The sequence below is a fragment of the Rhinatrema bivittatum genome, chromosome 11 (genome assembly GCF_901001135.1).
Source record: "Rhinatrema bivittatum chromosome 11, aRhiBiv1.1, whole genome shotgun sequence".
In the NCBI taxonomy this organism is placed as follows: domain Eukaryota; kingdom Metazoa; phylum Chordata; class Amphibia; order Gymnophiona; family Rhinatrematidae; genus Rhinatrema; species Rhinatrema bivittatum.
Window position 1 is genome coordinate 22,395,846 of NC_042625.1, and position 15,163 is coordinate 22,411,008.

Genomic DNA, 15,163 nt, shown 5'->3' on the forward strand with positions numbered 1-15,163 from the left:
TGAAGCCTTGCTTGCACTTTGTGTTGCTTTCCTTACTCGTTAATTATTCTCTGCCTTTTCTTTGAAGCAGAAAAGGCAGCGATGAGAGCCTGAGGAACAGCGAGCTGCAGGAGGTGGGGGAGGATGAAGTCCTGTCCTGATCCCTGGCTCCCAGGTCCGCTCTTGGAAATGAAAAGTGGCGAGCTGAGCAGTCTTCATGTAGCATGGGCATGGCATCGTTTTTAACCCCAGTATAATGTTGAGCTGAAGAGCTTACCTTCACTGCATGCTGTAAAGAAACCCGCCATGTGTTCTACCACAAGCACCGAACTGAAACGCCGCTCATGACATCTTCGCAGGATCTTTTGATGGAAGCCGGAGAGGGGGGGTCGCTGAAAACTGATGGAGAGTGTTAACCATCAGCCCGCCCCAACCCGCTAGCAAAATGGCGCTTAATACGGTTTGAATGCCAAACACTGAATGAATGGCTGTATCTTCCAGGCCCTCTGGTGAGGGACGAATGCAGAACTTCTACTGCGACGGACATCTGTGCCAGGCACCACCCAGCATGCACCACAAGTGTCAAATTGCTGGATCCTGCTTTTATTTTGTTTAAATGGACACATTTGCTGCAGTAATGAACACGTATCAACTGTTAAACAGTGTGTGCGCAGCTTCTGAAGGAAGTTGCCTTCCTGCTGCCTTGTTGCGACACGATGCCGTTTTTGGAGGTCTGAATGCTGCAGGGTAAGCACAGGATTGGTCCCACGGTGCATGGCTGAGTGAGAAATGCAGTCCGCCAAATGCACGTTTTAAGACATGGCCAGCAGGGAGGCACACACGTTTTATAAGCGGTGAGATGTGCAAAAGGGATTGTTACAAGACCACAGTCTTCAGAATGTTTCATACAATCCAGGGCAAAATCACGAGACTTCCATGTGTGCTACATGACTTTAAATATGCTTTCTTATTTAAAAAAAATATATATATACATAACTTGCTATTTTAACTGTCCGACTAGAAAACCTTTTGGAATACTACTGAAATACTTAATCACAAGACAGCCACCAGTGTTTTTCTCCGGATATTGAAGTGAGAGACTAATCTGTCTTTGCAATCTGTTTTATTAGTGTTTTAAGGACAGAGGCAGCTGTAAATGCTGGGTGTATGTACTTCATACGCACTGCACAATCAAACTTGAAGGTGTGAGGAAACTTTTGTGGGTTTTTTTTGTTTTGTTTTTTTTAAGAAAACCCGGCCATCAATTTTATGGAAAAGCAAGTGAGTGACTAGAAATCAAGAATAGGACTTGCTGCTGCCTTTTGGTCTGTGCTCTTTCCAATTTGAAGACAATGTGGGTCTCCCCCAGAAAGCATGGCATTCTGGGGGGGAGGGGGAGGCATTTTAAAGTGGTGCAGAGTAACTGAGGCTGATTTCCCTGATGTGTTTATTTGTGAATTCTGCTAGTTACGGGCCCACTTAATAAAAAAAAAAAAAAAAAAGTAGCTGTACTTTTTAAATTAACTATAGCTATGTAGTAATGAAGTAAACTTTCTGCATGACAGTCTACAAGATGAAACTTGCTTTATAAATCAGTTTGTTTTAAAAAAAAAAAAAAAAAAAAAAAAAAAAAGGGTCCATTCACTTACATTTAAAGATAAAAATGGCTCAGCCTTTTTACCTAGAAGCCCAGTATTTTGCTTATCTTCTTCTTTCAGTAAGCGTTGCCTGCATGATTGAAGCAAAGAGCTGAAGGGGGAGGTGGCTTCTGGTCTGGCTCTAGCGCTTCGTGCAGCAGCTCGATCACCTTCCTTCAGTCTTCTACATTCCTCCCCTGCATGGAGTGTTAGCAGCCGTGCCTGCGTTTTGTATCTAACCAGTTCACACTTAGTTTAGTTAAAGTGGGATTTGATGTTTGTAACTAGGATTATTACTGCTACCTTGATCACTCATATAAAATGACTTCCAATTTATTTATAAAACTGTTGCACTAGTTTAGACTTTATTCTTTTATATAGGTATTAACCATTTATGAAGTGAATTTTTAATAAAAAAAAACAAACCCCTAAGCCCAACCTTCTACTTTTTTTTTTTTTTTTACGGATGTTGGATTCCTGAGCGGCCCTGGCCAGTAGGGGTACAATCATTAAAACATTAACTGATGCTTTGTTTTTAGGCTGCTGGGGGTGAGATAGGAGCGGCCGCTGTCTAGAGCAGGACAGCTAGACTGGCCTTAGTCTATAGCATCAGTCCTAGCTTCGACAGTGGCTTGGAGTGTTGCCTGTTAATAAATGGCCCCTACTTCCTAACTGCATTTGTGAGTTGATAAAAAGGCTCATCCTGGAGGATAGGAGAGGGGAACCTGCTGTTTTCCCACCCCTCCCAAGATATAAATAAAGGAGGTTAGATGTGAGCGTCAGAGGAGACAAGGGCTGATAAATAAATAAACCTCAGCCCTTTCAGCAGGCCTGAATGAGAGGGGCTAGGCCTTACCTGCCCCCAGTGTGTGACAATGGGGGGGGGGGGGGGGAGGGAGGGTATAACGAAATGCAGAGGTGACCTGATGATGGAGCCAGGGCCTCCCCCCCCCCTGCTAGGATGCTTCCGGCTTATCCCCAAGCCCAGCCTTTCCCTAGCTGAGGTCCATCTTTCTGTCAAATACTTTTGAGTGCTAAATGCCAGCTCTTCTGTAACGGGGAAGATATACAAACTGGCAAAAATCCATTATGCCAAGTTCAGAGGGGATTCCCTCAAGTCATGAAGAGAGGCTCACGTGAGTGAAAGGCCAAAGGCACCGAACACAGCTGGATAAAAATAAAAAAAATCAAACTGCCACGTTGCTTCCATTTTCTGCCACCTGTAAAGCTGTTGTGCTTTGTGCTTTCTGGGAGGTCAGTGTGCTACAGGGGCAGGGAGGCCTGTGCATTTTACTAAGGATGTAAGTACTGCAATTTTTAATCATTTTAAATTATATTAAACAGAATAAGCACTTTTCTACTGCCATTTTAAGCTTAATTATCTGTACCCTTTCAATAAATGGACAATAAATGCTGCTGCTTGGTCTCTCTCTGGCTGGAGGACAAGTGAGGCAGGTACAGACAGACGGGGACTGCAGTATTAACCATGCAGAAGCAAAAATGTCTCCCCTGAGGATGAGAGCAGGGGCTTCCCTTCCTCTGGAGGAGCTAAGTCCCATGCCCCCTGTTCTCTATGCTTGCAGGCTCCACTGCTTTTCTGTATTAAAGTGAAAAAAAACCAAAACTCGACAGACAGCTGAGACTTGACACCGGTAAACTCTGCCTCGGGTTTCATAACCTTCCTGCCAGTAACTTCCATATTGCAGGGCGCCCCCCCCCCCCCCCCTGTGGGCACCATGCATGCATTAAAGCGGGTGCTGACTTTTTTTTTTTTTTAGCACATAATTGTATTGGCCCCATGGTGTTGCTAAAATGGAAAGTGCTGTCAGGGTCTGGCTTTCCTCTCCCCACCATCTGGATGATGGGTGGGGGGAGAGCCTCCTGCTGGACAAGGCTTAGGCTTCCTCCTGGGCCTCATTGCCCCCTTCAATGTTCAGGGCTGTCCTCCCATACCTTTTTTTCTTTTTTAAAGAAAGGTGAATGCCAGTTGCAGTTTGGAAGTGGCATAGCTGACACCCCCATCCCTTTGGAAGGTCTACAGTGACCGGTACTAAGTTCATGCACCATCCAAATCGCTCCAGCAGGGGAAGGTGGGAGCTGGCTCAGCCTGCACCACACGTTGCCATGTATAATGGAGGAATTACTTCCCTGATAATTTAGTTATCCTTAATGTAGCCAGATGGACTCAGGATCAATGGAGACTGAGTCAGGTTTCAAAGCTGATGTCCCCCTAGATACACCCCCTGCAGTGACCTCAGCCCTCCAGTATTCTCTGCAAAAGCCATTGTGGACATGCTACTCAAAAACTTGAATACAATTTAATAACTTGATTAAAAGCAGTGACCATAACTGTACTCATCCAAACCATAAGCACTGAAGCCCAGCAATATTATAGATGCCCAGATCTAGGGAGAGGGTGATGGCTTAGCCTTAACCACTTTGGGATTGAGATTCATAGGCAGCTGAGTCCTTCTATCTACACTAAGGAAAATGAAATTGTCAGGTAAGTAATTTCTCCATTTCCTAGTGTGTAGCCAGATGGACTCAGGACCAATGGGAAGTACAAAAGCTACTCCTGACAGGGACAGGAGGCTATCCACGGTCCGGTTAGCACTGCTCTCGCAAAGGCTGCGTCTTCTCAGCCCTGGACATCCAGGCGATAGAACCTGGAGAAGGTGTGGAAGGAAGAACTCGTCACAACTCAACTGATGTCGACGGGAAACACTAGCTTAGCTCCGCCGAGGACACTGCCTACGCCCCAGTAGAATGAGCTTTAACCTGAACGGGTAAAGGCTTCCCTGCCTCTACATAAGCGCCCACGATCCCTTCCTTGATCCAGCAAGCTATGGTAGCTCATGAAGCTGCTTCATCTTGTTTCCTTCCACCATGACAAACAAACAAGCGGTCCATCTTGCACACCAGTTCTGTACATTCTAGATGCCGTACTAACAGCTTACTGACATTTACGTGGCGTAGAAGGTGGTAGTCTTCCGAGTCCTTGCATCTATCTAGGGACGATAAGGAAATGGACTGGTTCATGTGAAACTCCGAGCCTACCTTTGGCAAGTAGGAAGGGATGGTGCGAAGCTGCCCCATTCCTGGAGTCAACCTGAGGAATGGCTCCCGACCTGACAGTGCCTGTAGTTCAGAGATGCAATGAGCCGAGCATATTACCAACAAAAATATAGTCTTCAGTGTTAACAGGCATAGAGACAGAGTGGGAAATGGCCGAAAGGAAGGCCCTGCTAAGAAGTTCAATACTAGATTGAGGTTTCATAGGGGGAGAAGCCACTTTAAGGGTAGTATGAGGTGTTTAACTCCTTTTAGGAAACAGGACCAGTCTGGCTAAGTAAGGGTGCACCAGGATCCCTTCTTTCCTCAGTACTGCTGGCGCCATGACCACCCTAATTTTGGAGAATGTGCTGGGGGCAGTTGCCAGGCTGGAGTTAACGCCCGGTACCGAGGTGTTTAACTCCTTTTAGGAAACAGGACAAGTCTGGATGTACCGACAAGCAGGCTCTGCTCACCTCACCTCTGAAACAGTAAAGAGCCACCACCTGGACCTTCAAGCAGTTGAGATACAGACCTTTCTTCAGGCATTCCTGTAAGAATTCCAGAATCAGGGAGATCTTGGTCATCCGAGGGGGCACCCTGTATTCCTTGCACCAGGCCTCAAATATTCTCCAGATCTGCACCTATACCAGGGATATTGAGAACTTCCGTGCACAGAGCAAGGTGGTGATGACGGCCGCCAAATATCCATGCTTCGTCAGGCGAGCCCTCTCAAGGGCCAAACCGTAAGACAAAACAGAGGTTTTGGGTTCTTGTGAAGGATCGAACCTTGTTGGAGAAGGTCCCTGTTCAGGGAGTGGCATAGGGGGCTGTCCGCCTGAAACCACAGGTCTGTATACCATGGGCATCTGGGCCAATGTGGAGCCACCAGAACAACTAATCCGCTGTGGTGTTTGATCTTGCAAATGGCCTTGCCCAGCAGAGGCCACAGAGGGAAGGTGTACAGTCAGTCCTCTGGCCAAGTGTGGACAACTGTGTCTATCCCTTGGAACGCTGATCTCTTCTATGACTAAAGAATCAGGGGACCTTTGCATTGTGAGATGTGGCTAGTAGGTCCATGGATGGGAGACACCAGCAATCTAGTAGGAGGTGGAAGGCTCTGGACAACAATGACCATTCCCCTGGATCCAGACTCTCCCTGCTGAGAGGCTGACGTTGTCTTTTCCCGTATTGTGGGAGGCTGAGATCGCTTGTGGATTTAACTCCACCCATTCCATAAGGAGATCTATCTCCAGACACTTGGTGGCTTTTAGTTCCTCCTTGGCAGATTATGTAGGCTACCGTTGTTGCGTTGCAGACATGCGCACTGCTTGTCCCTGGAGCTTGTGGATGAATTGCAGACACACTAATCGGATGGATCAGGCTTCCAATGTTCCAGCGTGCCTCTTCCTTGGTCCATCACCCCTGGGTTGTCAATTCCTGACAGTGGGCTCCCTACCCTCAGAGACTCATGTCCATTGTAAGGTCTAGCCAGTGCGGTGGGCATCAGGCTTACATGCTTGCTTATATGCACTTCCTATAGCCATCACAGGAGCCGAGAACATACTTCCATTGGTAGGTGGAGGCATATTGTGTAGTCTTGAGACAGTGGGTTCCAATGTGACAGTAGGGAGTGTTTGAAGTGGCTGCAGGTGTGCCCTTGTCAACGGTACTATCTCCAGGGTTGATGCCCTCAGGCCAAGGGCTTGAAGCCAGTTTTACACCCTGGGGTGCGTTGTGTGGTCAGTCGGCGCACTTGGGCAATCAGCTTCCTTATCCTTGAAGGAGGGAGGAGGAATCTGCTTGGTGTGGGACGGCTTGAGCCTACTCTCGTCCATGTGCACGAACTAAAAGTTCCTGAAGCAGGGCCATGACCCTGTTGGGCGCCTGGAGGCTCTCTTCCAATGACTGCCCAGATGAACCAGACAGCTAAGTAAGGGTGCACCAGGATCCCTTCTTTCCTCAGTACTGCTGGTGCCATGACCACCCTAATTTTGGAGAATGTGCCGGGGGCAGTTGCCAGGCTGAGGTTAATGCCTCGAACTGATAATGGCGGCCCAGTACTGCAAAGCATAGGCAACAGTGGTGGTCTTGACAGACTGGAATATGAAGGTAGGCCTCCACGAAGTATAGGGAGGTTAAGAATTATTCCAGTTCTATGGTCATTATGACAGAGCGGAGTGTTTTCATGCGGAAGTGAAATAACCACAGAATGACGATCCATCTTGAGAGCCATGATTGGGTGTAACAAACCCTCCTTCTTGGGTATGATGACATAGACGGAATAACCCCTTGTATTTTTCTGGGGCTGTAGGTACTGGAGTTATAGCCCTCAAACTGAGGAGCCTTAATGTACATTCGATGCCAGTTTCTTGTGTTGGAAGTGTAAGGGTGACATCCTGAAGATGGCCTGAGCGATGCTGCAAAATTCCAGACTCCATCCTTCTTCCATTAGGTCCAGTACCCATTTGTCTGATGTCTGCTAATAGAAGAGGGATTGTTGTCCCCACTACTGGAAAGTAGCAAGAGGCTTGCTGTAGGGAGGTCAGACTGGACCAAGGAATGTGGCACCACCTCTGTGTCCCTGGCAGGGATACCTGTGGTGAGGCAAGCTTGAGTTCTGTCCATAGCAGTGGGTGAGGGTTGTCTTTTTTTTTAATTTTACTGGTTTTCTGTCCAGGCAGGGGCCAGGGAGGTAACAGGTTGTGCCTGCATGGTGGTTTTGAAAAAAAATCATTCTATCCTAGAGAAGACAGGAGTACTAGGGTAGGTGCTGCTGAATTTCCCTCTCCCACGGATGGCCCAGTTGTGGCTGATTCCAGCTATCATAAATAAAAATAAATAACGCTGTGGCTAACCCCTCATCTGAATGGGAGGATCCAGGCTTATCAAAAACTGAGGAAGCCAACTCCTCCTTGGCCTTCCTCATAGAGTTGACACAGGTTGAAATTTTAGGTCAGGCTGAGAACCCTTAATATGGCAACCAGTGTAAGGTGCTTAGGTTCATGGTTGCTGGTGCCATTAGAATGCACAATTACCAGTGCCAATCAGCTTGCACTTAAAAAATGATCTGCACACAAATTTAGAGCGCCTAGGATGGGGCGTAGCAAGGCACATGTTTGGGTCGTGTGCTCCACTTTTCTTGTAGGAGTTTGATATGCACTTAAGTACGTGCTGACATAATGCACTTAGTGCCTCTAGAGTTGTGAGCATAAGTATGCACTGACGTAACGGGTTAGGTGCACAAAGGGCTGGCCCGAACTACTGATAGAGACTGTCAATGGGGGAAAATGGTGCCACACCAAACCGCACGCAAGATGGTGCTGCCGCAGCCTGCCACATGGAGTGCCCACAGCGTCTGAAGCGGGGCTTAGCCCATCGGGGGGGCTGCTCAACCACCTCGGAAACCCCCCTTCCCTTGCCCTAATGGGAGCGTCGGTGATAAGGCATGCTGAGCAAGGAGACTGGAGGAAAGATTTAATGAAGCCCTTCCATGTCTCTGAATCAGAAAAGCTCTTCTCTACTTACCTGGGCTCAGCCCTTACTGGCTGAGTACAGCGATGGTCTCCAATGGTGAGGAGGGGGGGGGGAGGAGAGGGCTTTGGCTGTTATTGCTATGCTCTGCTTCCTGCACCCGCTGCCTTTCAGCTGCTTCAGCAGCAAAGTCCATGCTGGGAACTGGCTACCGGACCAAGGCACAGCTGAGGGATCTCGGAAATCACCTCAGGAATTCTCAACTAGGGGAGGGACCCTTAGGTATCACCGTAGGACAGCAGGGCTCAGTCTCTCCAATTTTAAAGGTAAAATTTCCTCTTCTAAAGAGTACTGTGGGCCTGATAGGGAAGGCACAATCCATCTCTGCTGGAGACTGAGAGATACTGAAGGGCTGAGGTCACTGCAGGGGGTGTATCTAGGGTGACATCAGCTTTGAAACCTGACGCCATCTCCATCTGCTGGCAGGGGAGCACAACCCATTGGTCCTGAGTCCATCTGGCCTTCTGCCCAAGCAAGGAAGCGAAAGGTGTGGTACAGCTCTCACTTTTTCCTTACCTTTCTGATATGCGCAAAGTGGGTTGACTTTTTTTTTTTTTTTAAGAAGCTGGTGAGTTGAGATATTTTCCCTAGAAAGCTTATGACCTCCATAGGGATGGGTGACAACAGCCCCTGCAATAATTTTTGCAAGGTCCCAGCGAAGGGGATTTGAACCCTGGTTTCCAGACGGTAGTTCTAAGCACTGGCTCATTCCTCCTCCCCAACCACCATCATTAGCAGGTGACTTTTGTTTAAAAATAATCACCTTATCCCTCTGAAAATGCTACTTCGCTACAGCCAGTGCCAGCTCCTACAGCTGAAAGAGTTAGAATTGAACCCCCACCATTTTTTATAAAATGTAGCATTACTATACTCCATGTTTTACAAAGATGTTAAATTTATTAGTATTTAAGTACCTTCAAGATGAATAAACCATACAGGGGGTATTCAACACAGTGCATGTCTTCTATACAGTAACACATGACCCCCTAGGGTAAAAAATTGAATGAAAATGCAGTGAAGGGTGGCACATAAATCACAGAGCAAGCATGCCAGCAAATTCTCCAGTGAGAAGGTGGAGCAACACAGCCACTCCATACCAGGGTAGAAAGGCTACTGCTGTTTCTCCTTGCCCTCTGCAGGCTGAAGATCTACCCTCAAGCTGTGCCACTGCCACCAGCCTCCTGCTTCTCTTCCACACACAAAAATGCTGAGAGCTTCCTCTGCCTGTAACCCGAAGGTCCTTCAGCCGTGAGCTGCTCCCATTTTTCAGGGGGAAAGTGTAGAACCTGGATCCTTGGCTAGGAGTTTGCTCAGAAGAAGTACATGGGCGAGTGCCCTTCCTATGGAGCGGGTGATTTCCACGGGTGCACTTTCAGTCACTGTGCCTGATCTCCCTTTGCTGCCACCGCTGATGATTGGTGAGGAACCCACCCTCGGTCAGACACTTGTCTGAAAGAAGCATTTGTACAATTATGAATTACTTCAAGGCAGCTCTGCCTGGCATAGAGAGATTCTATTTAACAGTATAATAAGGCACTACCTCATTTATACCACCAGTTAATGCTAAAAGATTCCAGTTAGAGCACTGCTGTAACCTCAGAATGTAAAAATACTGTGAGGGAACAGAGAACACCAGGAGAAAAACAGTAGAAACAATTTACCAAGGGCAGCTTTGCCCAGCAGCGCCCCAGAGGGTGAGATCCTTACCCTTATAGCAGCCGACAAGATCAGTAGAGCCCCAGCAAGTGACAGAACAAGGTGTGCTGGCAGACAGATGGACGGACAGCTCATTTTACAAGCCAGGGACATGAGTGGGGAAAACACAAGAACCCAAAAACCTGCCCAACTGGAGCCCTGTTAGGGAAAAGGTGTTATCTTGATATTCATTGTGGGTGAATAAAACTCAGCTGGAACCAGGCGCAGTAAAATCATTTGATCTTGCTAAACAGAACTGTTGCGTGGAAAAGTCACACTTTGAAATGACGGAGGTGCACTGCATGGTTCTCTAATTTCAAATCACTTCATTATAATTATGCAGATGTATCTGGGCCCTTTTTCAGCCAAAGGATTGCAGTGGATGCAAAGTCAGTACTCCTGCACCTGGCATGGAAAGTTGCCAAAACGATGGAGAGAAAATTAATTTAAAAAACCCCCAGGTCTATCAGACAGTTGGGGATACAGCTGATGTACCCCATGTAACAACCTGTAGTTCAGGGGAGCTGCGCCTGCATCCTAAACAGGTGCACAGGCAAAGAGTTTTAAATTCCTCCCCTTACAGGCAGGGTTCATAATGCAGCAGGGATGCTTGTGTCAAACGGCTGCCTGCTGGAGCCACACCGGCACGGGTGGGGTTAGGATGTCGAGCCATAGGTACTGCCGGTTCCCTGCAATTTTAAAAAAAAGATGAGTCACTCAAGGCGCCATGCTAGCACGCGCTGCGCACTGTTTAAAATAAGAATACAAAAGAACAAGGAACGTGAGCCGGGTATACTAAAGGCCACAAAATGGGAAAAGGTTTTTAGATCTAGCTCAGGGGCAGGTTCTGAATCCAGCATATCGATTGCTTTGGCAGCGAGTTAAGTTCATGTGCGTCCTTAACTTCCTGCTCGCCAGCAACCAAGCAGCACATAAACTCTTGTGTAAACAGGAGAAAAGAAGAAAGACAGCATGCATGCCACTTACCAGTTCATAGTCTTCTACGTACTTATATTTCTTTTCCCTGTAATAGTTCCTTTTTTGGAGGATATGGAGGACAATGAAGTCACATAAGTAAGTTGCCTTAGAAAAAGGAAAGAATAATTAGTGAGATGCATGCTACACCTGCAAAGAGCAGTATAAACAGACAGAGTCTAGCTTTTAAAGGAGCTTTGGTCAGATGTATTAAGTTCCAAGGCCCAGCCTGAACAGCATTAACTACGGTCTGCTCATGAAATATTTTTAAAATATTTCCCCTCTTAGCCCCGATAATAAAAACACTAAACAGGCCAATGCGATATGGGCACTCAATGCCGAGCGCCCTCCTTCCTAATGTGTGCGCGATCCAACATTTAGAGGGGACGTGCCAAATAGGAGGCACTAGGGAAAGTTATGTGACCCTAGCGCCTCCTCTCCATCGGGTGCCCAGGAGAGGTGGCTGTCAGCGCAGGTTAGGAAAAGGAACGTTCAATATGAGCGTCCATTTTTTCCCGCTACCGGCACAAGACACAGCCTGGACCGTGTATCCTGTGCATGTATATTAGGTGCCCAGAATTTTATTTTATTTTTTTTTTAAACCTGGCTCTGCTTTCCGGTAGTATCCTGACAATACTAAAAAGAGGAATCGCTGCAAACAGGATTTTGTTTTTTTCCCCAATGAGCCCAGCAGACCTTTATGTCAGCCCTGGGCTGCAGTGGACGTATTGGCCGCATGGGAAATTTTTTGAATCATGGGGATTAGCTAAGAGCCTCATCTACGTGTACTTTACATGTGATGAGAGCTGTTAGCTTTGCGGTGGTTTGGATACACGTTTTGGACACGCTAATCTCCCCTACTGCGTCGGGGGTAATGGACGCACGTCCAATCGCGTATGCTCAGTGGAGCGCACTATATTGCATCGTCCTGTAAACATGAGTGCTAAAACAGATTGTGTTCGATAGCAATAAACACAGCACTATTCGTACAACACCATACCGAAGAGTTTACATGTGTGCAAAATTGATTTTTATGTGGTCCGATTGATCACATAAAAAATGTTTTCTTCAACTATAGTAACATCTGCAAACAGCCACTGGGTAAGAGGACAGTTAGAAACGAGGAGAGACATGCCTGCGTCGCAAGGGAAACTGCCAGCTGCACCTATTAGCTTTATTAAAAAGCACCTACAAATTTTCCTTAAGAAGCTTTACAGTAAATTTAGATTTTTTAATTAAAAAAAAAAAAAAAGTGTGAAATAGTGAGGCGCAGAGTAAAGAGGTGGAGCTCTCCCTGCAACGTAGGCAGAGACACATACGTTGGGCCAGGGGTCCTGGTCACTCAATCTAGGCTGGATAAACTGCTTACCACGCCCAGCAGGGCCACACCAGAGCCGATGTTTATCATAGTTGGAATGATGTCAAATTTTCCTGCCTAATGGGGAAAGAAGAGATATATACAAGTAAATATCCAGTCCCTGTTCTTTCACAAGTCCATGCCATTATAAACAGTTTCCTAGCATGGAGCCAGATGGACCCAGAACCAATGAGTTATGCTCCCCTGCCAGCAGATGACGTCACCCTAGATACACACCTGCAGTGACTTCAGCCCTTCAGTATTTCTCCGTCCCCAGCAGATGATGGATGTACCTCTCCCTATGGGGATTGCTGTACTTTTTGGAAGGAGAAATTCTACATTTAAATTAGAGAAAAAATTGAGCCCCACTCTCCTGCAGTGATACCTAAAAGGTCCCTCCCCCAGTTGAGAATCACTGAGCGATTTCCATAAGAACTTTCCATACTGTATCAGACCTCGGGTCCATCAAGCCCAGCATCCTGTCTCCAACAGTGGCCAATCAAGGCTACAAGTACCTGGCAAGTATTCAAACACAAAAGTATATCCCACACTACTGATGCCAGTAATAGCAGTGGCTATTTTCTAAGTCAACTTGATTAATAGCAGGTAATGGACTTCTCCTCCAAGAACTTATCCAAAACATTTTTAAACCCAACTACACTAACTGCACTAACCACATCCCTTGGCAACAAATTTCAGAGCTTTATTGTGCATTGAGTGAAAAAGAATTTTAAATGTGCCACATGCTAACTTCATGGAATGCCCCCTAGTGTTTCTATTATCTGAAAGAGTAAATAACCGATTCACATTTACCTGTTCTAGACCTCTCATGATCTTAAAGACCTCAATCATATTCCCCCCTCAGCAGTCTCTTCTCCAAGCTGAAAAGTCCTAACCTCTTTAGTCTTTCCTCATAGGGGATCTGTTCCATCCCCTTTATCATTTTGGTTGCCCTTCTCTGTACCTTCTCCATCTCAATTATATCTTTTTTGAGATGCGGCGACCAGAATTGTACACAGTATTCAAGGTGCGGTCTCACCATGGAGCGATACAGAGGCATTGTGACATTTTCCGTTTTATTCACCATTCCCTTTCTAATAATTCCCAACATTCTGTTTGCTTTTTTGACTGCCGCAGCACACTGAGCCGACGATTTCAATGTGTTATCCACTATGACGCCTAGATCTCTTTCCTGGGTGGTAGCTCCTAATATGGAACCTAACATCGTGTAACTACAGCAAGGGTTATTTTTCCCTATATGCATCACCTTGCACTTATCCACATTCAATTTCATCTGCCATTTGGATGCCTAATCTTTCAGTCTCAAAAGGTCTTCCTGTAATTTGTCACAATCTGCTTGTGATTTAACTACTTTGAGCTGTGCCTTGGTCCTATAGCCGGTTCCCAGCGTGGACTTTGCTGCTTAAGCAGCTGAAAGGCAGTGGGTGCAGGAAGCCGAGTGCCGTGGTGATGGCCAAAGCCCTCTCCCCCTGCACCTGGAGGCTGTCTCTGTACTGCACTGATAAGCACCGAGCCCAGGTAAGTTTAAAAAAAATAATAATAAATAATGTACCTCCTGATTCAGAGACATTTGGAGTGGTTTCAGTAAGACTTCCTCCAGGTCCCTAGCTCGGCGCGCCCTACCGATTCCGTTGGGATAAGAGGACGTGGGCTTCCGAGTGGGTTAAGCAGCCCCCAGGTGGGCTAGGCCCTGCTTTAGGCTTAGTGTGAGGTAGACCGCGGCGGCGCCATCTTACGCACGTCGTGTGTACCGTATTGCCCTCTATAGAACGTCGGTATGCACAGTGCGTATAACGTCGCGTGTATACGTACGTATACAACCTAAGCACAGAATACAGATAAAGCTGGGCGCACAGGCTCTGCATGAACTTCGCCGCATCCTGCCTAGGCGCCTGAAATCTGTGCGCATAATTTGAAGTGTGAGCCAATAGAACATACAGTGTCCACTGCCGATGGCTCCGGCAGCCAAGAAACAAAAGCGGCTTTCTCTCTGCACTGCTTATCATATCAGGGCTTCACAGTCTGACCTGGATTCTGGCTTATGTTAGCACTGAGGAAGCCCAGGGAGAGTTGGCATCTCCGGACTTTGCTAAGCCTGGCTCCTCCCATTCAGAGGATGGGTTAGCCACAGTTTTAACTGGAAGTACCCCAGCTCTGAGTGCCCCCATGACTGGGTCCATCCATGGGAGAGGAAAATTCAGCAGCATCTACCCCCAAGTACCTCCTGGGCGAGGCATGGACCCAGCTGCCTTCTCTTGGGTGAAATTTTTCCAGGGCCTTCAAAAGCCTTCGTACAGGCGCAGTCTGCTACCTCACCTGCCCCCGTCTGGACAGAACCTCAGCCAGTAAGCCCTCCCTCTCCCAGTCCTATCAGCAGACCTCGAGGCATGCCCTGCCTCACCAAGGGTATCCCTGTCAGGAACCTGGACGGCACGGACAAAGAGGAGGATAAGGATTCCTTGGAAGATGGGGAAATTCCCTCTAGCTTAGAACCATATTGGACCAGGTTATAGTTTTTCCATAGAGTCGAATTTCTGGCCCTGGTTTCCCAGACCCTGAAGATGCTGGGAGTTCCTGGGCTGGATTCTTATGATGGAACCAAAGAAGAATCCCATTCTGATTTCCCTACGGAAAGCCTCTTGCTACTTTCCAGTGCTGGAAGCCATCCAGGATTTGACTGACCTGGAATGAGATGCCCCAGAAGCACGTTTTAAAGGGGGACGAACATTAGAAGCTCTATACCCACTGGATCCAGCAGTGAGAGAGCGAATGCATTTCCCTTAAGTAGATGCCCTGGTCTGTGCTGTCCTAGTGGAAGAAGGAGCGACCTTAAAGGATGCGCATGATAGATAAATGGAGTCCATCCCTAAACAGGCTTTTGACGCTGTAGCAATGACCTTACAGATTGCTTCTT

General features: G+C 47.2%; 2 protein-coding genes across 2 annotated transcripts in view; one reads left to right on the forward strand and one right to left on the reverse strand.

Moving 5' to 3' along the window:
- Nucleotides 1–2,512, forward strand: part of CAMKK2 (calcium/calmodulin dependent protein kinase kinase 2) — a 62,060-nt gene extending 59,548 nt beyond the window's left edge. The window contains exon 16 of the mRNA XM_029570907.1: nt 71–2,512. Within this exon, the coding sequence (XP_029426767.1) occupies nt 71–140 (70 nt within the window). The 3' untranslated portion in view covers nt 141–2,512. The remainder of the gene's footprint in view (nt 1–70) is intronic.
- A 7,211-nt stretch (nt 2,513–9,723) lies between these two features.
- The window catches only part of P2RX4 (purinergic receptor P2X 4), a 36,917-nt gene continuing 31,477 nt past the window's right edge, over nt 9,724–15,163 (reverse strand). Inside the window, exons 10-12 of the mRNA XM_029571249.1 lie at nt 12,241–12,306; nt 10,884–10,979; nt 9,724–10,585 (exon numbers count right to left, since the gene is read on the reverse strand). Coding sequence (XP_029427109.1) covers nt 10,553–10,585; nt 10,884–10,979; nt 12,241–12,306 — 195 coding nt within the window. The 3' untranslated portion in view covers nt 9,724–10,552. The remainder of the gene's footprint in view (nt 10,586–10,883; nt 10,980–12,240; nt 12,307–15,163) is intronic.